At 41.8% G+C, this 23,829-nt stretch overlaps 1 protein-coding gene across 1 annotated transcript in view; it reads left to right on the top strand.

Moving 5' to 3' along the window:
* LOC109865042 (protocadherin-11 X-linked) overlaps positions 1–23,829 on the top strand; it is a 301,820-nt gene that overhangs the window by 145,107 nt on the left and 132,884 nt on the right. Inside the window, exon 5 of the mRNA XM_031798643.1 lies at positions 23,378–23,413. Coding sequence (XP_031654503.1) covers positions 23,378–23,413 — 36 coding nt within the window. The remainder of the gene's footprint in view (positions 1–23,377; positions 23,414–23,829) is intronic.

A 23,829-nucleotide genomic window follows, 5' to 3' on the forward strand; every position in this document is an offset into this window, starting at 1 on the left:
AGATATAAACACATGACCTTGCATCTCTGTCAGCGGGTTCTACCAGTCACTGGCACTACTTGTATCTCCCAAGGTAGTGAGCAAACGAATGGGAGAAATGTAGCTGAGAGTGGTCCTCATTTGTAATAGTTAAAGCCCACTGACAGGTACAGTATCTCTCACTTACCAGTATCACTTAGCCTACTTAAAAATGACCTGCCAGGCTGGTGCTTGTGGTGCTACACACAAAGTAGATAACAGGTTGGGTTTGTTGCGGAAAGATTAGTCTTTTCATTACTTTAGTTAGGAAATGTTTGTGTGCGTTGTTTTTGTGAGTCAGGATAAATAAACGACTATAAATACTTTTAAGAGCCAATGCTAGGTCAATATGTTAATAATATTTTGAAGGATTTTAGTAGTTAAGATATGGAAATGGAAAGTCATGCATGAAGTCATGCCTGACACATAGCAACCTAAATACATCAACACAACTGTACCGTGTCATAACAGCAGTTATGTGTTACCAACGTTATACCCACAATGTGTATTTTCTCTTTTCTTTGAAGTAAAAAAAAACAACAACATTATTCCGATATCACAGGAGATTGGTGGCACCTTAATTGGGGAGGATGGGCTCGTACTAACGGCTGGAACGGAGTCAGTGGAACGGTATCAAACACATGGTTTGATGCTGTTCCATTCACTCTGTTCCAGCTATTATTATTATTGTTATTATTATGAGCCCGTTCTCCCTTCAGCAGCATCCAATGACCGATATAGAAGCTTTTCACCAATGGATCACTCAAGTTATTTGTCCATTCTGTTTGAGTATTGTAATTAAGAGAGCATTAGAGTTACGGCGCTGACTAGTCACAAAGATAATCTTCGCTGGTTTGATCTGGTATGAAATGAATATTCAGCACCAACTGGTTGATGGAGACTGGGTTTTGACACCCCATGAAAGATTTTTGCATTGCATTATACCAACCGTATGGCTGCCAACTGTGAGCTTAAAGTTGAATCCTAATCAAACCTTCAGTGTTCCGGGCGTCGTGTTCCAAATGTCACCCTATTGTCTACGAAGTGTATTACTGTTGACCGGAGCCCAAGTAGTGCACTATAATGGGAATAGGGTTCCATTTTGGATGGAGACGTAATCACAAATGCACTGAGTGGGAGTGATTCATCAGCGTCATCTTTGTGTGTATAGTTTGCCAGGCAGAGAGGCCTGCTTGTGACAGTGATATGTTGAAGCAGAAGCTGAATCACCTGAGACTTGGAATACAGTGGGGTGACTGTACACCGTCACACCATAGTCTGAGACCTGTAATAGAGTGGGGTGACTGTACACCGTCACACCATAGTCTGAGACCTGTAATACAGTGGGGTGACTGTACACCGTCACACCATAGTCTGAGACCTGTAATAGAGTGGGGTGACTGTACACCATCACACCATAGTCTGAGACCTGTAATACAGTGGGGTGACTGTACACCATCACACCATAGTCTGAGACCTGTAATAGAGTGGGGTGACTGTACACCATCACACCATAGTCTGAGACCTGTAATACAGTGGGGTGACTGTACACCGTCACACCATAGTCTGAGACCTGTAATAGAGTGGGGTGACTGTACACCGTCACACCATAGTCTGAGACCTGTAAAAGAGTGGGGTCACTGTACACCGTCACATCATGTAATAGAGTGGGGTGACTGTACACCGTCACACCATAGTCTGAGACCTGTAATACAGTGGGGTGACTGTACACCGTCACACCATAGTCTGAGACCTGTAATAGAGTGGGGTGACTGTACACCGTCACCCCATAGTCTGAGACCTGTACTACAGTGGGGTGACTGTACACCATCACACCATAGGCTGAGACCTGTAATAGAGTGGGGTGACTGTACACCGTCACGCCATAGTCTGAGACCTGTAATAGAGTGGGGTGACTGTACACCGTCACGCCATAGTCTGAGACCTGTAATAGAGTGGGGTGACTGTACACCGTCACACCATAGTCTGAGACCTGTAATACAGTGGGGTGACTGTACACCGTCACACCATAGTCTGAGACCTGTAATAGAGTGGGGTGACTGTACACCGTCACGCCATAGTCTGAGACCTGTACTACAGTGGGGTGACTGTACACCGTCACACCATAGGCTGAGACCTGTAATAGAGTGGGGTGACTGTACACCGTCACGCCATAGTCTGAGACCTGTAATAGAGTGGGGTGACTGTACACCGTCACGCCATAGTCTGAGACCTGTAATAGAGTGGGGTGACTGTACACCGTCACACCATAGTCTGAGACCTGTAATAGAGTGGGGTGACTGTACACCGTCACGCCATAGTCTGAGACCTGTAATAGACTGGGGTGACTGTACACCGTCACACCATAGTCTGAGACCTGCAATAGAGTAGGGTGACTGTACACCATCACACCATAGTCTGAGACCTGTAATACAGTGGGGTGACTGTACACTGTCACATCATAGTCTGAGACCTGTAATACAGTGGGGTGACTGTACACCGTCACATCATAGTCTGAGACCTGTAATACAGTGGGGTGACTGTACAACATCACATCGTTGTAGTGAATCTCGTCCTCGTCTGACGAGGAATATGAAGGATCGGACCCAAATGCAGCGTGGTACGTGTCCATGTTAACTTTATCAAATCTGAACACAAAATAACAAATCTGAAACAACCAAAAAACGAAACAGTCTAAAACACAAGACAGGAAACAACTACCCACAAACACAGGTGGGCACAGGCCTCCTATGTATGGTTCTCAGAGACAACGATAGACAGCTGCCTCTGATTGGGAATGATACCAGGCCAAACACAGAAATAGAAAACATAGAATGCACACCCCAACTCACACCCTGACCAAACCATAATAGAGACATAAAAAAGGAACTAAGGTCAGGACGTGACAATCGTAGTCTGAGACCTGTAATACAGTGGAGTGACTGTGCACCGTCACACCATAGTGATGACAATACCTCTGCCAGGCTCAATGAGATAAAAAAATGGTCATGCATTACAATAGAGGGAGAAAGATCAAACGCATTAACAATGTATATGTCACTGTGAAATCTTAATAAACTAAAGGTTGACACTACAATAGGGATTCTACTTTTTCCTTCTCTCCCTGACACCTTTCCACTCTTCCACTTGACATATTTACAATGCTTTTGAAATGGGCTATGTATGACCAATGACCCCAGGCTGGAATAATTTCCCCTCTTCGTCTTCGCAGCAGAGCTACCGTGACACTCTGCATTTGAAATAGCGGTTAGAGATCACTGTACCTCACCAAGCCCGAGATGACACACAAAAAAACGTGGAAATGGCGGCGGTCTTGCTGAATATGCCGCGTGGAGGAGTATGGAGGAGTGTGGAGGTGTTCAGGAAGGACATCTCCCAAAACGTTTTCCCCATTCACTACATATACAACCTTATAAACAGTGTACATGTCACAAAATGTGTGCACTGTAAAAGGGAGCAGGGGGCACCATTTGGGATGTAGAAAACAGAACAATCAATCAATCAAATGTATTTATTAAGACCTTTTTACGTGAGCCCATGTCACAAAGTGCTTAAATAGAAACCCAGCTTAAAACCCCAAACAGCAAGCAATGCAGATGTAGAGGCACGGCTGCTTGCCTCTAGTCTGCTGTACCTCTCATCTCTCAGTGACTTCCCTGTAGTCTTCTGTACCTCTCATCTCTCAGTGACTTCCCTGTAGTCTTCTGTACCTCTCATCTCTCAGTGACTTCCCTGTAGTCTTCTGTACCTCTCATCTCTCAGTGACTTACCTGTAGTCTACTGTACCTCTCAGCTCTCAGTGACTTACCTGTAGTCTTCTGTACCTCTCATCTCTCAGTGACTTACCTGTAGTCTACTGTACCTCTCAGCTCTCAGTGACTTACCTGTAGTCTTCTGTACCTCTCATCTCTCAGTGACTTACCTGTAGTCTACTGTACCTCTCAGCTCTCAGTGACTTACCTGTCGTCTTCTGTACCTCTCATCTCTCAGTGACTTACCTGTAGTCTTCTGTACCTCTCATCTCTCAGTGACTTACCTGTAGTCTACTGTACCTCTCAGCTCTCAGTGACTTACCTGTAGTCTTCTGTACCTCTCATCTCTCAGTGACTTACCTGTAGTCTGCTATACCTCTCATCTCTCAGTGACTTACCTGTAGTCTTCTGTACCTCTCATCTCTCAGTGACTTCCCTGTAGTCTTCTGTACCTCTCATCTCTCAGTGACTTACCTGTAGTCTACTGTACCTCTCAGCTCTCAGTGACTTACCTGTAGTCTTCTGTACCTCTCATCTCTCAGTGACTTACTTGTCGTCTTCTGTACCTCTCATCTCTCAGTGACTTACCTGTAGTCTTCTGTACCTCTCATCTCTCAGTGACTTACCTGTAGTCTACTGTACCTCTCAGCTCTCAGTGACTTACCTGTAGTCTTCTGTACCTCTCATCTCTCAGTGACTTACCTGTAGTCTGCTATACCTCTCATCTCTCAGTGACTTACCTGTCGTCTTCTGTACCTCTCATCTCTCAGTGACTTACCTGTAGTCTTCTGTACCTCTCATCTCTCAGTGACTTAACTGTAGTCTACTGTACCTCTCAGCTCTCAGTTACTTACCTGTAGTCTTCTGTACCTCTCATCTCTCAGTGACTTACCTGTAGTCTGCTATACCTCTCATCTCTCAGTGACTTACCTGTAGTCTTCTGTACCTCTCATCTCTCAGTGACTTCCCTGTAGTCTTCTGTACCTCTCATCTCTCAGTGACTTACCTGTAGTCTACTGTACCTCTCAGCTCTCAGTGACTTACCTGTAGTCTTCTGTACCTCTCATCTCTCAGTGACTTACCTGTAGTCTGCTGTACCTCTAGGAGCATTTTGTTGCATATCATCTCTGTGACTTTACTCCTGAATCACTGAATGTCTGTATCTAGTTATTTTCTCAGTTGCAAGTTGTTTCTGCCTGGTGTTTGATGTCACAAAAACACATTGCATATCATACTAAACCTGTATGGTAATGTGTTCATTCTATCTTCATCTTTTCACGTCAGTGATTCCGCTATAAGAGATGATGATTATTTTGTATTTTATTCATTTAACAAGGCAAGTCAGTTAAGATCAAATGATTATTTACAATGACGGCCTACCAAAAGGCATAAGGCCTCCTGCGGGGACGGGGGACTGAATAAAAAAATATATATATAAATACAATATAAATATAGGACAAAACACACATCCCAACAAGAGAGACAACACAACACTACATAAAGAGAGACCTGAGACAACAACATTGCAAGGCAGCAACACATGACAACACAGCATGGTAGCAACACATGACAACATAACAACAACATGGTAGCAGCACAAAACATGGTACCAACATTATTGGGCATGGACAACAGCACAAAGTGCAAGAAGATAGAGAAAACAATACATTACATAAAGCAGCCACCACTGTCAGTAAGTGTCCATGATTCAGTCTTTGAATGAAAAGATTGAGATAAAGATTATTGAGTTAGATGTCGCCCGATAATGAAGGGTGTCCTTTAGTTGGGCTTTGATTTCAAGGGACAGCTTGACAAAAGTCACTTAGATTTTGTTTTTAAGCGTGTCTAATTGAATTTTGATACGTAATTAAATCAAGCAATGAATCAGTTCAGCTCCCACTCCGCAACTGACAATTCAACCCTCCTGAGCATCACAAGCCAATTATGATGAAGTTATTATCTGAAGAGAAGGGATGGCTGTGGTTCTAAATGGATTCCGTTGAGATGCGTGATGTCTTGTCAGCCAGAATGGGCTCAACCTTGAGACAAGCCTGAAAAGGACAACCCCAACATCCATGCTTGACAAAGTGGTACTTGTATTTTTTTCTTTATGTATGGTGTATGGGACTTTATTCAGCTTAATGTAGGTGTATGGTGTATGGGACTTCATTCAGCTTTATGTGGGTGTATGGGACTTTATTCAGCTTAATGTAGGTGTATGGTGTATGGGACTTCATTCAGCTTTATGTAGGTTTATGGGACTTTATTCAGCTTTATGTATGGTGTATGGGACTTTATTCAGCTTAATGTAGGTGTATGGTGTATGGGACTTTATTCAGCTTAATGTAGGTGTATGGTGTATGGGACTTTATTCAGCTTAATGTAGGTGTATGGTGTATGGGACTTTATTCAGCTTAATGTAGGTGTATGGTGTATGGGACTTCATTCAGCTTTATGTAGGTGTATGGGACTTTATTCAGCTTTATGTATGGTGTATGGGACTTTATTCAGCTTAATGTAGGTGTATGGTGTATGGGACTTTATTCAGCTTAATGTAGGTGTATGGTGTATGGGACTTTATTCAGCTTAATGTAGGTGTATGGTGTATGGGACTTTATTCAGCTTAATGTAGGTGTATGGTGTATGGGACTTTATTCAGCTTTATGTGGGTGTATGGGACTTCATTCAGCTTAATGTAGGTGTATGGTGTATGGGACTTCATTCAGCTTAATGTAGGTGTATGGTGTATGGGACTTTATTCAGCTTAATGTAGGTGTATGGTGTATGGGACTCTATTCAGCTTAATGTAGGTGTATGGTGTATGGGACTTTATTCAGCTTAATGTAGGTGTATGGTGTATGGGACTTTATTCAGCTTAATGTAGGTGTATGGTGTATGGGACTTTATTCAGCTTAATGTAGGTGTATGGGACTTTATTCAGCTTTATGTATGGTGTATGGGACTTTATTCAGCTTAATGTAGGTGTATGGTGTATGGGACTTTATTCAGCTTAATGTAGGTGTATGGTGTATGGGACTTTATTCAGCTTAATGTAGGTGTATGGTGTATGGGACTTTATTCAGCTTAATGTAGGTGTATGGTGTATGGGACTTCATTCAGCTTTATGTAGGTGTATGGGACTTTATTCAGCTTTATGTATGGTGTATGGGACTTTATTCAGCTTAATGTAGGTGTATGGTGTATGGGACTTTATTCAGCTTAATGTAGGTGTATGGTGTATGGGACTTTATTCAGCTTAATGTAGGTGTATGGTGTATGGGACTTTATTCAGCTTAATGTAGGTGTATGGTGTATGGGACTTTATTCAGCTTTATGTGGGTGTATTGGACTTTATTCAGCTTTATGTAGGTGTATGGTGTATGGGACAGTATTCAGCTTTATGTAGGTGTATGGTGTATGGGACAGTATTCAGCTTTATGTAGGTGTATGGTGTATGGTTTTAGTTGTTGTAAATTCTCTGTATAGCGTTAACGTGATGGTCGAGAAAACATCTTTGAAGGGTTGAAGGACTTTGTCGTCATCATCGTGATCTTATGAAGTAAATTTTATTTGTTTATTTATTTAATGTCCTATCTGTGACATTAGAATTAGATGTCAAGTAGATTTTATCATATAGCTAAACATATATAGGATATAATGGTTCATATTCCTTTATTATTCCTATATTTAACTATTGAACCATTCCTTTACGTTCTTGAACCATTCCTTTACCTTCCTTTAAGTTCTTGAACCTTTACTTTAAGTTCTTGAACCATTCCTTTAAGTTCTGGAACCATTCTTTTAAGTTCTTGAACCATTCCTTTACCCCCTTTTAACTTCTTGAACTATTCCTTTAAGTTCTGGAACCATTCCTTTAAGTTCTGGAACCATTCCTTTAAGTTCTGGAACCATTCCTTTAAGTTCTGGAACCATTCCTTTAAGTTCTTGAACCATTCCTTTAAGTTCTGGAACCATTCCTTTACCCCCTTTTAACTTCTTGAACTATTCCGTTAAGTTCTGGAACCATTCCTTTAAGTTCTTGAACCATTCCTTTAAGTTCTTGAACCATTCCTTTAAGTTCTGGAACCATTCCTTTACCCCCTTTTAACTTCTTGAACTATTCCGTTAAGTTCTGGAACCATTCCTTTAAGTTCTTGAACCATTCCTTTAAGTTCTGGAACCATTCCTTTAAGTTCTGGAACCATTCCTTTAAGTTCTTGAACCATTCCTTTAAGTTCTGGAACCATTCCTTTAAGTTCTGGAACCATTCCTTTAAGTTCTTGAACCATTCCTTTAAGTTCTGGAACCATTCCTTTAAGTTCTGGAACCATTCCTTTAAGTTCTTGAACCATTCCTTTAAGTTCTGGAACCATTCCTTTAAGTTCTGGAACCATTCCTTTAAGTTCTGGAACCATTCCTTTAAGTTCTGGAACCATTCCTTTAAGTTCTGGAACCATTCCTTTAAGTTCTTGAACCATTCCTTTAACTTCTTGAACCATTCCTTTAAGTTCTGGAACCATTCCTTTAAGTTCTGGAACCATTCCTTTAAGTTCTGGAACCATTCCTTTAAGTTCTTGAACCATTCCTTTAAGTTCTGGAACCATTCCTTTAAGTTCTGGAACCATTCCTTTAACCTCTCTGGGATAGGCGGGACGCAAATGTCTCACCTGGCCATTTGCCAGGGAAAATGCAGAGCACCAAATTCAAATAAAATACTATACAATTCAAACTTTCATTAAATCACACGTGTAAGATACCAAATTAAAGCTACACTCGTTGTGAATCCAGCCAACATGTCAGATTTCAAAAAGGCCAAAGCATATGAAGCTATTATCTGATGATAGCACAACAGTAAATAAAGAGAGAATAGCATATTTCAACCCTGCAGGCACCACACAAAACGCAGAAATAAAATATAAATCATGCCTTACCTTTCACAAGCTTCTTTTGTTTGCACTCCAATATGTCCCATAAACATCACAAATGGTCCTTTTGTTCGATTAATTCCGTTGATTTATATCCACAATGTCCATTTATTTGGCGCGTTTGATCCAGAAACAGCTTCCAAAATGCGCAAAGTCACTACAAAATATCTAAAAAGTTACCTGTAAACTTTGTCAAAACATTTCAAACTACTTTTGTAATACAACTCTAGGTATTTGTAAACGTTAATAATCGATCAAATTGAAGACGGGTCTATCTGTTTTCAATACAGGAGGATCACAAACGAACGCTACTTTCCTAAACAGTACACATAATGTTACCCTGATTCAAGATGGCCGTACTTCTTCATTTCACAAAGGAATAACTTCAACCTATTTCCAAAGACTGGTGACATCCAGTGGAAGCGGTAGGAACTGCAAAAAATTGCCTTAGAAATCTAGTTCCCCAATGAAAACTCATTGAATTGACAGTGACCTCAAAAAAATTTATCTGAATGGTTAGTCCTCTGAGTTTTGCCTGCTACATAAGTTCTGTTATACTCACAGACATGATTCAAACAGTTTTAGAAACGTCAGTGTTTTCTACCCAAATCTACCAATAATATGCATATCTTTTATTCTTGGCATGAGTAGCAGGAGGTTGAAATTGGGCACGCTATTTATCCAAAAGTGAAAATGCCCCCTATCCCAAAGAGTTCTTGAACCATTCCTTTAAGTTCTTGAACCATTCCTTTAACTTCTTGAACCATTCCTTTAAGCTCTTGAACCATTCCTTTAAGCTCTTGAACTATTCCTTTAAGTTCTTGAAACATTTGTTTAAACTCTTGAACCATTCCTTTAAGTTCTTGAACCATTCCTTTAAGTTCTTGAACTATTCATTTAAGCTTTTGAACCATTCCTTTAAGCTCTTGAACCATTCCTTTAAGTTCTTGAACCATTCCTTCAAGTTCAACAGCCCTTTGAGACTCTGATATGACGGTGTTAGTCCCAAGAAGAGTATAGACAGAAAATAAATAAATACAGATGACTGAATTAGTAAAAGCCAATTGAATATGCATATAAACACACGAACAACACATACGTAACTGCTGTAACTCCCTAGACAACAAACCAGATCAGACCAGTGAGATGATGTCCTAAATGAGTCGTCCTCCTTCCCAGAACTATTATCTCATAGCCTCCTTCTCCAGCATAATTTGATGAGCAGAGAAGAACATTGATGAACTTTTTTAATTATGACGCCGCTTGGGAGTTTGACACCGCGGTGCTGGGCAGCTCAGGGATCCAATGAACATCGTCAAGCTATTCTGCCTTTTATTCTCACCTCAATATGCGTTCAAAATAGCACCCTATTCACTATATAGTGAACTACTTTTGACAGTAGTGCACTATATGGGGAATTGGGTGCCATTTGGGACGTGGACCTCTTCTTTAATTCAGCCAATTTGTCGGTCCAAATGAAACAGGGAAAGGTTAGAGTGTGGAGTAATTAACACCAGGCAGCCTAATGAAATCAGGAGGGGCTAGCCGCTGGTACTGGGGAGGATCAATATGTAGTTCTCTCTCTCTCTCTCTTGTCTCTCTCTCTCTCTCCCTCTTTGTCTCTTTGTCTCGCTCTCTGTCTCTCTCTCTGTCTGTCTCTGTCTCTCTCTCTCTCGCTCTCTCTCTCTATCTTTGTCTCTCTCTCTTTCTCTTTCTCTTTCTTTCTTTCTCTCTCTCTCTCTCTCTCTCTCTCTCTCTCTCTCTCTCTCTCTCAGAGTGCTACTGGGCGGCTGGCTACTGTGAGAGACGGGGATTGTTCAGGGGAAACACACACCACTTAATAATAATAATACGAAGAAGAAGCTGATGACAAGGCAACATGTCCACTTGTAAATCAAAATAGGTTTTGAACATGGTGGCAACAATATTGCTTTGTGTAATTGTATTAAGGGAAACTACAACCCCATTTACACAACGCGGTATAACTCACACTGGTGGAATTCACACCTCCTAACCCGTGTGGTATGAAGAGATCTTGAATAACTATCTATAGGTCATTAAGCTTTGAAGAATAAAACCCCAATTAAGAAGTGAACGGTAAAATGGTGAAATGTTTGTTAACCATATTTTATTTACATTTTAGTAGATGTATTGTTTTGGAATTTAAAAACAGACTGATCTCCTAAAATCTCAAGAAATGTAAGTTATGGTGAGGAATGTACACTTGAACCATGTTTGAGAGAAATACCATTGTCTGGTTCATATTCATAATGTTAGGGTGATGGGAGTAGGCCTGTACACACAGTACGTGATGCTGACAGTGCAGACCGAGCTGTGAGAGAGGTGTCTCCTATTCTGTGTTAATAAACACAGGCAACTCAAAAGCGTCTCTAGGAAGAGGAAGTCCACGGCCCCACTGGAGTACTGAGCTGTCATGACAGCTCGGTTTTAACCGTCATTTCACAGAATTCACACAGTTGAACAGCAGTTGACTATAACTGTTCTCACCACTTGCTACTCACCACTGAGATCCTCCGGTCATGACTGAAGTAATATGAACAGAACGAGTGGGGTTGCTTTGGCAGCTCAGGCAAGATGAGCTCTCTCTGCTCTCTCTCTCTCTCTCTCTCTCTCTCTCTCTCTCTCTCTCTCTCTCTCTCTCTCTCTCTCTCTCTCTCTCTCTCTCTCTCTCTCTCTCTCTCTCTCTCTCTTTCTCTTTCTCTTTCTCTTTCTCTTTCTCTCTCTCTCTCCCTCTCTCTCTCTCTCGCTCTCTCTCTCTCTCTCCCTCTCTCTCTCTCTCCCTCTCTCTCTCTCTCTCTGTGTCTTTAAAGTTATTTACACTGTGAAATAAACTGTGAAGTGAGCAGACTGACTGCAGTGAATGAAGGGAGGGAGGGAGCACCCAGATCTCATTAGTGTTAAACCATTAAGAATACAAAGGCCTCAGAGTCAAGGTCTCGAGGACTTGACTGACACTTTAATGTATAGCATCATACACTAAATGTCATATCATTCTCCCAATCTACTCTATGTTCATTAGAAAACTACGGATTCAGATCGTCACTCACTGCCCTAGACAGACAGTAGACAGTGAGCCTTTCAGCCAGTGAAAACCTTCAAACTGTCAATCCTTTATCCTTCAGCTCCGCCACGCTTGTGATCCTCTTTGATATGATCCTGCAGTGTACAGATGCTTGGGAAAGTTGACCAGCTGAATGATACATAATACAAGTAGTCTCCAGGGGCCCGTGGGCCGTCCGTCAATGTTTCTCACTCATAACAAACATTCCAGGGCATCTCTGACTCCTCTGACCTCTGCAAGGAACGGGATGAACAGACAGAGGGTGGGTTGGCTAGTAAATTAACCACAGACAGGAGGTGGGTTGGCTAGTAAATCAACCACAGACAGGAGGGTGGGTTGGCTGGTAAATCAACCACAGACAGGAGGGTAGGTTGGCTGGTAAATCAACCACAGACAGGAGGGTAGGTTGGCTGGTAAATCAACCACAGACAGGAGGTGGGTTGGCTGGTAAAACAACCACAGACAGAGGGTGGTTTGGCTGGTAAAACAACCACAGACAAGAGGGTGGGTTGGCTAGTAGAACAACCACAGACAGAGGGTGGGTTGGCTGGTAAATCAACCACAGACAGAGGGTGGGTTGGCTGATAAAACAACCACAGACAGAGGGTGGGTTGAATGGTAAAACAACCACAGACAGAGGGTGGGTTGGCTAGTAAATCAACCACAGACAGGAGGTGAGTTTGCTGGTAAAACAACCACAGACAGAGGGTGGGTTGGCTAGTAAATCAACCACAGACAGGAGGTGGGTTGGCTAGTAAAACAACCACAGACAGAGGGTGGGTTGGCTAGTAAATTAACCACAGACAGGAGGTGGGTTGGCTAGTAAAACAACCACAGACAGAGGGTGGGTTGGCTAGTAAATCAACCACAGACAGGAGGGTGGGTTGGCTGGTAAATCAACCACAGACAGGAGGGTAGGTTGGCTGGTAAATCAACCACAGACAGGAGGTGGGTTGGCTGGTAAAACAACCACAGACAGAGGGTGGTTTGGCTGGTAAAACAACCACAGACAAGAGGGTGGGTTGGCTAGTAGAACAACCACAGACAGAGGGTGGGTTGGCTGGTAAATCAACCACAGACAGAGGGTGGGTTGGCTGATAAAACAACCACAGACAGAGGGTGGGTTGAATGGTAAAACAACCACAGACAGGAGGGTGGGTTGGCTAGTAAATCAACCACAGACAGGAGGTGAGTTTGCTGGTAAAACAACCACAGACAGAGGGTGGGTTGGCTAGTAAATCAACCACAGACAGGAGGTGGGTTTGCTGGTAAAACAACCACAGACAGAGGGTGGGTTGGCTAGTAAATCAACCACAGACAGGAGGTGGGTTTGCTGGTAAATCAACCACAGACAGATGGTGGGTTGGCTGGTAAAACAACCACAGACAGGAGGTTGGGTTGGCTGGTAAATCAACCACAGACAGAGGGTGGGTTGGCTGGTAAAACAACCACAGACAGAGGGTGGGTTGGCTGGTAAAACAACCACAGACAGAGGGTGGGTTGGCTGGTAAAACAACCACAGACAAGAGGGTGGGTTGGCTGATTAAACAACCACAGACAGAGGGTGGGTTGGCTAGTAAAACAACCACAGACAGGAGGGTGGGTTGGCTGGTAAATCAACCACAGACAGGAGGGTGGGTTGGCTGGTAAATCAACCATAGACAGGAGGTGGGTTGGCTGATAAAACAACCACAGACAGAGGGTGGGTTGGCTAGTAAAACAACCACAGACAGAGGGTGGGTTGGCTGGTAAAACAACTTCAGATAGAGAGTGGGTTGGCTGGTAAAACAACCACAGACAGAGGGTGGGTTGGCTGGTAAAACAACCACAGACAGCGGGTGGGTTGGCTGGTAAAACAACCACAGACAGAGGGTGGGTTGGCTGATAAAACAACCACAGACAGAGGGTGGGTTGGCTAGTAGAACAACCACAGACAGAGGGTGGGTTGGCTGGTATAACAACCACAGACAGGAGGTGGGTTGGCTGGTAAATCAACCACAGACAGGAGGGTGGGTTGAATGGTAAAACAACCACAGACAGGAGGTGGGTTGGCTGGTAAATCAACCACAGACAGAGGGTGGGTTGGCTGATAAAACAACCACAGACAGAGGGTGGGTTGAATGGTAAAACAACCACAGACAGGAGGGTGGGTTGGCTAGTAAATCAACCACAGACAGAGGGTGGGTTGGCTGATAAAACAACCACAGACAGAGGGTGGGTTGAATGGTAAACCAACCACAGATAGGAGGGTGGGTTTGCTGGTAAAACAACCACAGACAGAGGGTGGGTTGGCTAGTAAATCAACCACAGACAGGAGGTGGGTTGGCTAGTAAAACAACCACAGACAGAGGGTGGGTTGGCTAGTAAAACAACCACAGACAGAGGGTGGGTTGGCTGGTAAAACAACCACAGACAGAGGGTGGGTTGGCTAGTAAATCAACCACAGACAGAGGGTGGGTTGGCTGGTAAAACAACCACAGACAGAGGGTGGGTTGGCTGGTAAAACAACCACAGACAGAGAGGTGGGTTGGCTAGTAAATCAACCACAGACAGAGGGTGGGTTGGCTGGTAAAACAACCACAGACAGAGGGTGGGTTGGCTGGTAAAACAACCACAGACAGAGGGTGGGTTGGCTGGTAAAACAACCACAGACAGAGGGTGGGTTGGCTGGTAAAACAACCACAGACAGAGGGTGGGTTGGCTAGTAAATCAACCACAGGCAGAGGGTGGGTTGGCTAGTAAATCAACCACAGACAGAGGGTGGGTTGGCTAGTAAATCAACCACAGTACAGTACTCAGTGCACCACAAGCACATTGACAAACCCACACCACACAGTAGGTAGCAAGGATTGCTCTACAACACTGTGGGAAAAACATGGCGTGTGCAATTTCCCATTCTCAGGTATACAGGTACATAGAGAGACTTCCTATAAAGAAAGACATACAGACACAAGACCGGAAGTAAAATGAAACTGGAGGTGCGTTTCAACAACTTGCACATTCATCTTCTGCCGATCTACCATTCCAGTGTTTTAATTGCTATATTGTAATTACTTCGCCACCATGGCCTATTTATTTCCTTAACTCACCTCATTTGCACTCACTGTATATAGACTTTTTGTTTTCTTTTGTTCTACTGTATTATTGACTGTATGTTTGTTTATTCCATGTGTAACTCTGTGTTGTTGTATGTGTCGAACTGCTTTGCTTTATCTTGGCCAGGTCGCAGTTGCAAATGAGAACTTGTTCTCAACTGGCCTACCTGGTTAAATAAAGGTGTTCTCAACTGGCCTACCTGGTTAAATAAAGGTGTTCTCAACTAGCCTACCTGGTTAAATAAAGGTGTTCTCAACTAGCCTACCTGGTTAAATAAAGGTGTTCTCAACTGGCCTACCTGGTTAAATAAAGGGGAAATAAAATTAAAAATTAAAAACAAGGAAAATAGTTTGCAAACATTAGATAATGTTAGCTAATAAATGACATGTGTTTTGTCTGTTTGGGGTCTAAACTGCTGCTACGAATAATAATGTAGAAAATAATGCCCTTGAATGAGTAGGTGTGTCCAAACATTTGACTGGTAATGTAAGTGTCTGTTTGGGGTCTACACATAAATAACGCTGGTCATGTAGGTTTTCTATTCATGTAGTAAAAATAGCAAAGTTATTTGAAGTTGGAATGTTGACGCTAGAAAGCCACGGTGACCAATACAACAATGAAGCTTCACCATTACATTCCGGAACGTTCATTCAAGTCATCCAACTGCAAATGGTTACTAAGTGACATGTTCACCGCAAACAGAACCCTTGTTGTACACACCTTGGGTTGCCGGGTAACTATAAAATGACATGAAATCTAGCAATCATGTCACGCTATATGCCATCGGGTTTTAAAGAATCATGATAATTTCCTTCAGCCACGCTCTCCCACTGGAGATGAACATGGAATCTGGAATGTGGGTTGAACATGAATGTGGCCATGGTTTAAGGACCACGTTCAGTTGAATGATTGCTTAATGGAATACATTTAGCAGTGTCATTACTGCGACACATTACAGCACCACAGCAACAGCTCATTCTGACCCAGAAGGAGGAGATCTCCCAGAGGAGGTACATGATCATTAGATGCATTTTCTCCACCATGAAAATACCCACATATCGTGAAAGGAGAAAGAGGTTATTACCATATCATCAAGGGAGAAAGAGGGTTATAAACTATCATGATGGGAGAAAGAGGGTTATAACCACATCATGAAGGGAGAAAGAGGGTTATAAACTATCATGAAGGGAGAAAGAGGGTTATAACCACATCATGAAGGGAGAAAGAGGGTTATAAACTATCATGAAGGGAGAAAGAGGGTTATAACCACATCATGAAGGGAGAAAGAGGGTTATAGCCACATCATGAAGGGAGGAAGAGGGTTATAAACTATCATGAAGGGAGAAAGAAGGTTATAACCACATCAAGAAGGGAGAAAGAGGGTTATAACCACATCATGAAGGGAGAAAGAGGGTTATAAACTATCATGAATGGAGAAAGAGAGTTATAAACTATCATGACTGGAGAAAAATGGTTATAACCACATCGTGAAGGGAGAAAAGGGGTTATAACCACATCATGAAGGGAGAAAGAGGGTTATAAACTATCATGAAGGGAGAAAGAGGGTTATAAACTATCATGAAGGGAGAAAGAGGGTTATAAACTATCATGATGGGAGAAAGAGGGTTATAAACTATCATGAAGGGAGAAAGAGGGTTATAAACTATCATGAAGGAAGAAAGAGGGTTATAACCACATCATGAAGGGAGAAAGAGGGTTATAAACTATCATGAAGGGAGAAAGAGGGTTATAACCACATCATGAAGGGAGAAAGAGGGTTATAAACTATCATGAAGGGAGAAAGAGGGTTATAGCCACATCATGAAGGGAGGAAGAGGGTTATAAACTATCATGAAAGGAGAAAGAAGGTTATAACCACATCAAGAAGGGAGAAAGAGGGTTATAACCACATCATGAAGGGAGAAAGAGGGTTATAAACTATCATGAATGGAGAAAGAGAGTTATAAACTATCATGACTGGAGAAAAATGGTTATAACCACATCGTGAAGGGAGAAAAGGGGTTATAACCACATCATGAAGGGAGAAAGAGGGTTATAAACTATCATGAAGGGAGAAAGAGGGTTATAAACTATCATGAAGGGAGAAAGAGGGTTATAAACTATCATGATGGGAGAAAGAGGGTTATAAACTATCATGAAGGGAGAAAGAGGGTTATAAACTATCATGAAGGGAGAAAGAGGGTTATAAACTATCATGAAGGGAGAAAGAGTGTTATAACCACATCATGAAGGGAGAAAGAGGGTTATAAACACATCATGAAGGGAGAAAGAAGGTTATAACCACATCATGAAGGGAGAAAGAGGGTTATAAACTATCATGAAGGGAGAAAGAGGGTTATAGCCACATCATGAAGGGAGAAAGAGGGTTATAAACTATCATGAAGGGAGAAAGGGGGTTATAACCACATCATGAAGGGAGAAAGAGGGTTATAACCACATGATGAAGGGAAAAATAGGGTTATAAACTATCATGAAGGGAGAAAGAAGGTTATAAACTATCATGAAGGGAGAAAGAGGGTTATAAACTATCATGAAGGGAGAAAGAGGGTTATAAACTATCAGGAAGGGAAAAAGAGGGTTATAGCCACATCATGAAGGGAGAAAGAGGGTTATAAACTATCAGGAAGGGAGAAAGAGGGTTATAACCATGTCTTTTTACAGAACATACTGAAAGAGTTCAGACCTCTTAACTTTTTCAAAATTTTGTTACATTACAGCCTTATTCTAAAATGGACTCAATTGTTTTTTCCCCCTCAAACATCTACACTCAGTACCCCATAATGATGAAAACATTGCGTAACATTTTAACAAAATAAAACACTGAAATAACAAATGTACCATAAGTATTCAGACTCTTTACTCAGTACTTTGTTGAAGCACCTTTAGCAGCGATAACAGTGTAGAGTCTTCTTGGGTATGACGCTACAAGCTTGGCACACCTGTACTTGGGGAATTTCTCCCGTTCTTCTCTACAGATCCTCTCAAGCTCAGTCAGGTCGGATGGGCAGCAGAGATGTTCAATTGGGTTCATGTCCGGGCTCTGGCTGGGCCACTCATGGACATTCAGAGACTTGTCCTGAAGCCACTCCTTAGTCGGCTTGGCTGTTTGCGTAGGGTCGTTGTTCTGTTGGAAGGTGAACCTTTGTCCCAGGTCCTCAGCATTCTGGAGCAGTTTTCATCAAGGTTCTTTGTTCCGTTCATCTTTCCCTCGATACTGACTAGTCTCCCAGTCCCCTGCTGCTGAAAAACATCTCCACAGCATGATGATGCCACTACCATGCTTCACCGTAGGGATGGTGCCAGGTTTCCTCTGGACATGATGCTTGGCATTCAGGCAAAAGAGTTCAATTTTGGTTTCATCAGACCAGCATCTTGTTTCTCATGGTCTGAGAGTCCTTTAGGTGCCTTTAGGTAAACTCCAAATCGGCTGTCATGTACCTTTTACTGAGGAGTGGCTTCTGTCTGGCCACTCTACCACAAAGCACTGATTGGTGAAGTGCTGCAGAGATGGTTGTCCTTCTGGAAGGTTTTCCCAACTCCACAGAGGAACTCTGGAGCCATCAGGTTCTTGGTCACCTCCCTGACCAAGGCCCTTCTCCCGCGATTGCTCAGTTTTGCCAGGCGGCCAACTCTAGGAGAAGTCTTGGTGGTTCCAAACTTTTTCCATTTAAAAATGATTGAGGTCACTGTGTTCTTGGGGACCTTCAATGAAGCAGACATATTTTGGTACCCTTCCCCAGATCTGTGCCTCGACACAATCCTGTCTCGGAGCTCTACGGACAATTCCTTTGACCTCTTGGCTTGATTTTTGCTCTGACCATGCACTGTCAACTGTGGAACCTTATATAGACTTGTGTGTGCCCTTCCAAATCATGTCCAATCAATTGAACTTACCACAGGTGGACTCCAATCAAGTTGTAGATAAAATCTCAGGGATGATCACTGGAAACAGGTTGCACCCGAGCTCATTTTCGATTCTCATAGCAAAGGGTCTGAATATTTATGTAATTTTGTTTTTTTTCAGTTTTTAGTTTTAATAAATGTGCAAAACTTTATTTTTTACTTAATCCATTTGTGAATAAGGCTGTACAACTAAATGTGGGAAAAGGCAAGGTGTCTGAATACTTTTCAAAAGCACTGTGGATAGCGACCCTGAACAATTTCTGCAGCAGCGAAAGTGCTTCTTGTTGTTCATATTAAATCTACAGACTGTAAGTGATGTCAATCATTATGTTTTATATATTATTTAGTGAAGCTGAATGGAGAGGCACAATTCATCCGTGTACCTCTCAGAGTTGTACCCACACCCTTGTTGATATAAAATGAAAGACAAGACGGGTGTCAAGGTTGGAATAAATTGGGATCTAGATGCAGAACAGCACAATGAGCTCTGGTGTTTTTAATCAATTATTTATCCAATATTTTAATTATCCGAAAGCTGAGAATGATCAAAGCCACGGTTCGAGCCCCACTGCCATCGCTCGCTAAGACACTCTTCCACCGCTTTGATGTGGGTAAGCATCACATGCACTTATCTCCATCTCTGTGCCGGGCATGGCTGTGGGTGCTTGGAAACCAGTGGTCTGGAGAGGCTTATAGATGGAGAGGAGAGGGTCAGCGACCCAGCACTACAGAGATGGATCACACATTATTCTCTCCTGTAAACTGCGATATACAATAAACATAGGCTAGAAACTAAGGTTACTTTAAGGTCATCTTTTGAAGAACTTTCTCTGTTCAACTGTGTTGCGTTATCACACATTTAATTGGTTGGTGAGGTCTGTATCGCAAAGCTATTTACATCGTGAAATGTTGAATAGAACATAGTACCAAAGGAATGTCCCATAACTCTTTGATCAATACGTTCGGTTAACAATTTAAATAAAGCACCTCTTCAAACAACGTTGAATTTCAGCTCCTAACTTTGTCTTCATGTTTGACGCATTAAATAAATAAATACAATTTTAATCAGGTTTCAGTCTCAATGGCAAGATAATATTAACGCTAACTAAGAGGACCAACTACAGCCCACTAATACTCTGAGGGGATCCAGTTAAACTGATCTAGCTACCTAATGTTAGACTAGAATGAGGTAATCAGACTAGCTTTAGATGTCCTATAACCTTTTTGGGGACGCAAATGTCTCACCTGGCCATTTGCCAGGGAAAATGCAGAGCACCAGATTCAAATAAAATACTATACAATTCAAACCTTCATTAAATCACACGTAAGATACTAAAATAAAGCTACTCTCATTGTGAATCATGACAGATTTTTAAAATGCTTTTCAGCAAAAGCATAAGAAGCTATTAAGTAAGTAAACAAAGGGGTTAGCATATTTCAACCCTGCAGGCACTACACAAAACGCTGAAATAAAATATAAAACATGCCTTACCTTTGACGAGCTTCTTTTGTTGGCACTCCAATATGTCCCATAAACATCACAATTGGTCCTTTTGTTCGATTAATTCCGTCCATATATATCCAAAATGTCTATTTATTTGGCCCGTTTGATCCAGAAAAAACAGCTTCCAAAATGCGCAACGTCACTACAAAATATTGAGTTGCCTATAAACTTTGCCAAAATATTTCAAACTACTTTTGTAATGCAACTTTAGGTATTTTTAAACGTTAATAATCGATCAAATTGAAGACGAGTCTATCTGTGTTCAATACAGGAACACAACAAACCAAGCTACGTTTCAAGTCTTGCGCAACTCTCAACAGTGTTACGCAGTTCCTAGTTGGCCCTACTTCTTCATTGCACAAATGAATAACCTCAACCAAATTCCAAAGACTGGTGACATCCAGTGGAAGCGGTACGAACTGAAAACAAGTTCCTAAGAAATATCGTTTGCCAATGAGAAATCAGTGAACAGACAGAGTCCTCAAAAAAAATCTGAACGGTTAATGTCAATTTATTTGGCGCGTTTGATCCAGAAAATACAGCTTACACAAAAACGCAACGTCACTACAAAATATTTCAAAAGTTGCCTACAAACTTTGCCAAAATATTTCAAACTACTTTTGTAATACAACTTTAGGTATTTTTAAAACATTAATAATCGATCAAATTGTAGACGGGTCTTTCGGGGTTCAATACAGGATTGAAAACAAACCAGCGATACTTTTCACGTCTTGCGAAACGCTCAAAAGAGTTAGCCAGTTCCTAGTTGGCCTACTTCTTCATTGCACAAAGGAATAACCTCAACCAAATTCCAAAGACTGGTGACATCCAGTGGAAACGGTAGGAACTGAAAACAGGTTCCTAAGAAATATCCCTTGGCAATGACAAATCAGGGAACAGAGACAGGAAGAAAATCTGAACAGTTAGTCCTCTGGGTTTTGCCTGCTACATAAGTTCTGTTATACTCACAGACATGATTCAAATAAACAGGCAGTTCAGATCAGTCAAACGTCTGATCTACAACACATTTCTTCCGACATAATACTAACACAGTTCCTTTCATGGTTTGACCAGTTATTTGCTAATTAATTTGGGTTGATTACTCTTTTCTTACTCTGCCTGGGGAAGGATTGTCACTTGGCAGCGTTCACCCTCATTAACAACTTAATAATTTACGGGGCAATCATCTTAAAAAGACATTTTGAACTTCTATCCCATTTACCTCTATACCCTAAAGGATAACACTATTTATACCCATCCTCTAACGCATCCAATTTGCTAACCTCAGAAAAGTGTGACTGAGTCGCAAATGGTCCCCTATTCCTTATATAGTGCACCCTGCCTTATGGGTCCTGGTCCAATGTAGTGCAATATATTTAGGGAATAGGGTGTTGTTTGGGATGCTGTCAGTCTTCCGACGACTTATTGACATTTTCCATTACTGGGCTGCACACACATATGGTCCTCTGGCTAGCCAGACCACAGGCTCAGTCGCATTTATGAATGTTAACAGGTTGCTCTATTTTTCACTGCTGTGAGACAATAACACAGTTGAACTTGACCAAAGCATTCTCATCGTTCTCCTGCAAATTCGTTTTTTTTGTTGTTGCATAGGCTATAGGAAATGCACAGGTTGGCATGAAGTTTTCACCAGTATCATCTAAACTGTAATAGACAGTGCTGGCTTGTTAGTTTGTTGCTACATTACACCACTTATTTGTGACCTAACAAGACACATGCTGCTATGTCAGGGATATTGTGTTTGTACTGTAGCGTGCACTAGGTTCTGTTACTGTTGTAGCACATTCACAACACATATAAAACACAGATTGTACACACTCACAGCTCCACTGTCCTGCAGTGAACAAAGTGTAATCTCTTGATTTGTTGACACATTACTGCATTTTCTGTATAAATATACTCACTTCATAGTTCCTGTTCATCATTTCACATTAGTGGGGGGGGGGGGGATTTCTTGATGTGTTGATAACGTACTTTTTGTTCATCATTTCACCTCAGTCGGTAACCGTCTCAGCTTGTCTTTCTCTTTCAATGTTTCCCCTTCAACCTCAGACCTCAGTCAGTAACCGTCTCAGCTTGTCTTTCTCTTTCAATGTTTCCCATTCAACCTCAGTCCTCAGTCAGTAACCGTCTCAGCTTGTCTTTCTCTTTCAATGTTTCCCCTTCAACCTCAGACCTCAGTCAGTAACCGCCTCAGCTTGTCAACATCATCAATGTTTCCCTTCAGTCTCAGATCTTCCTCAGTCAGTAACCCTCTCAGATCTCAGTCTCAGATCTTCCTCAGTCAGTAACCCTCTCAGCTTGTCGACTTCATCACTGTTTCCCTTCACCCTCAGATCTTCCTCAGTCACGTGGTCACATTATTATACACAGCACAAAGAAAACATCATTTTGTGATAAAAAAATTAAATACTGTTATCTCTCTCTCTCTCTCTAAACTATTATCTGGTCCCCTGGGACAAGAGACTATATCCTGCAGTCGTGTGGGCCTCTTTGTTCCCAATTTAGAAGCTTGACACTGTTTATTGTTCATTTTTGATGCTTCGTTTGATATTCTGTGTTCTTTCACCGCTGACATGCCAACACATCTTTATCAGTGTCAGTTATAACGGTCTTGTCGTGTGATGTCAGGTTCTGCATTGAACATACGTTACATTTTCTTACCAGGGTGTATTTTCTAACTGAGCAGTATAACAATTTGACTTATAGCAGCATTCGTTCTCTCCCTGAGAAATCAATACAGATCTGAAGTCTCCGTTCTATCTGAAACAGAAAGCCATCTTTGAGCGTATAGATGAACTTTGACCTGCTTATATCATAAACATTTATCGGAGCGTTTAACAACAGCAACCAGGCGAAATAATATTTCGCATCAATTGTGTCGCTGAAGATGACATTCCATATGAACCATCTTTAAGGCTTGACTCTTTAATTACAGATAAAATCAATACTGTGGTTGAATGCAGTGCAATCATGGACAGTATACAATAACATCTTTTCTTCCCCTTCTTCTTCCCACCATGTGTTATTACAGGAGGGTTGTCTTCTCAGCAAGATAACGTCTGCAAACGTAAGTCTAACACTACCGCATGACATTTTTCTCAACAAATTTCCCCACAATGCATTTTCTCAGCCATTTGATTGATTTATTTTCACGCAAAAAAAAAAGGCAAACAACTCCGGACTTGGAACCATTTCGTGTGTACATGTTGTAGTTCCATGTCATGTTCTGTGTCTATGAACCTTACCTGTCAGTTTAACTTTGAAACTGAGAACAAGACAGCTGATGAAAATTCTAACGATGCATTAAACAAACAGGTTAATTGTAAGGGCAGAGTTGTTATTTTGATTATCTAGTCATTAGTCAGGACAATTAAATACAAGTAGCTTCAAGCAAAATGCATTCCTTTGTTTTTTAGCAGATGTCACTTTGTGAATTGTTTGTAAAGGTGTTAGATTCGTCTTGTCTTTGCATGCATGGGTAAT

This window comes from Oncorhynchus kisutch, linkage group LG19 (assembly GCF_002021735.2).
Source record: "Oncorhynchus kisutch isolate 150728-3 linkage group LG19, Okis_V2, whole genome shotgun sequence".
NCBI lineage: Eukaryota > Metazoa > Chordata > Actinopteri > Salmoniformes > Salmonidae > Oncorhynchus > Oncorhynchus kisutch.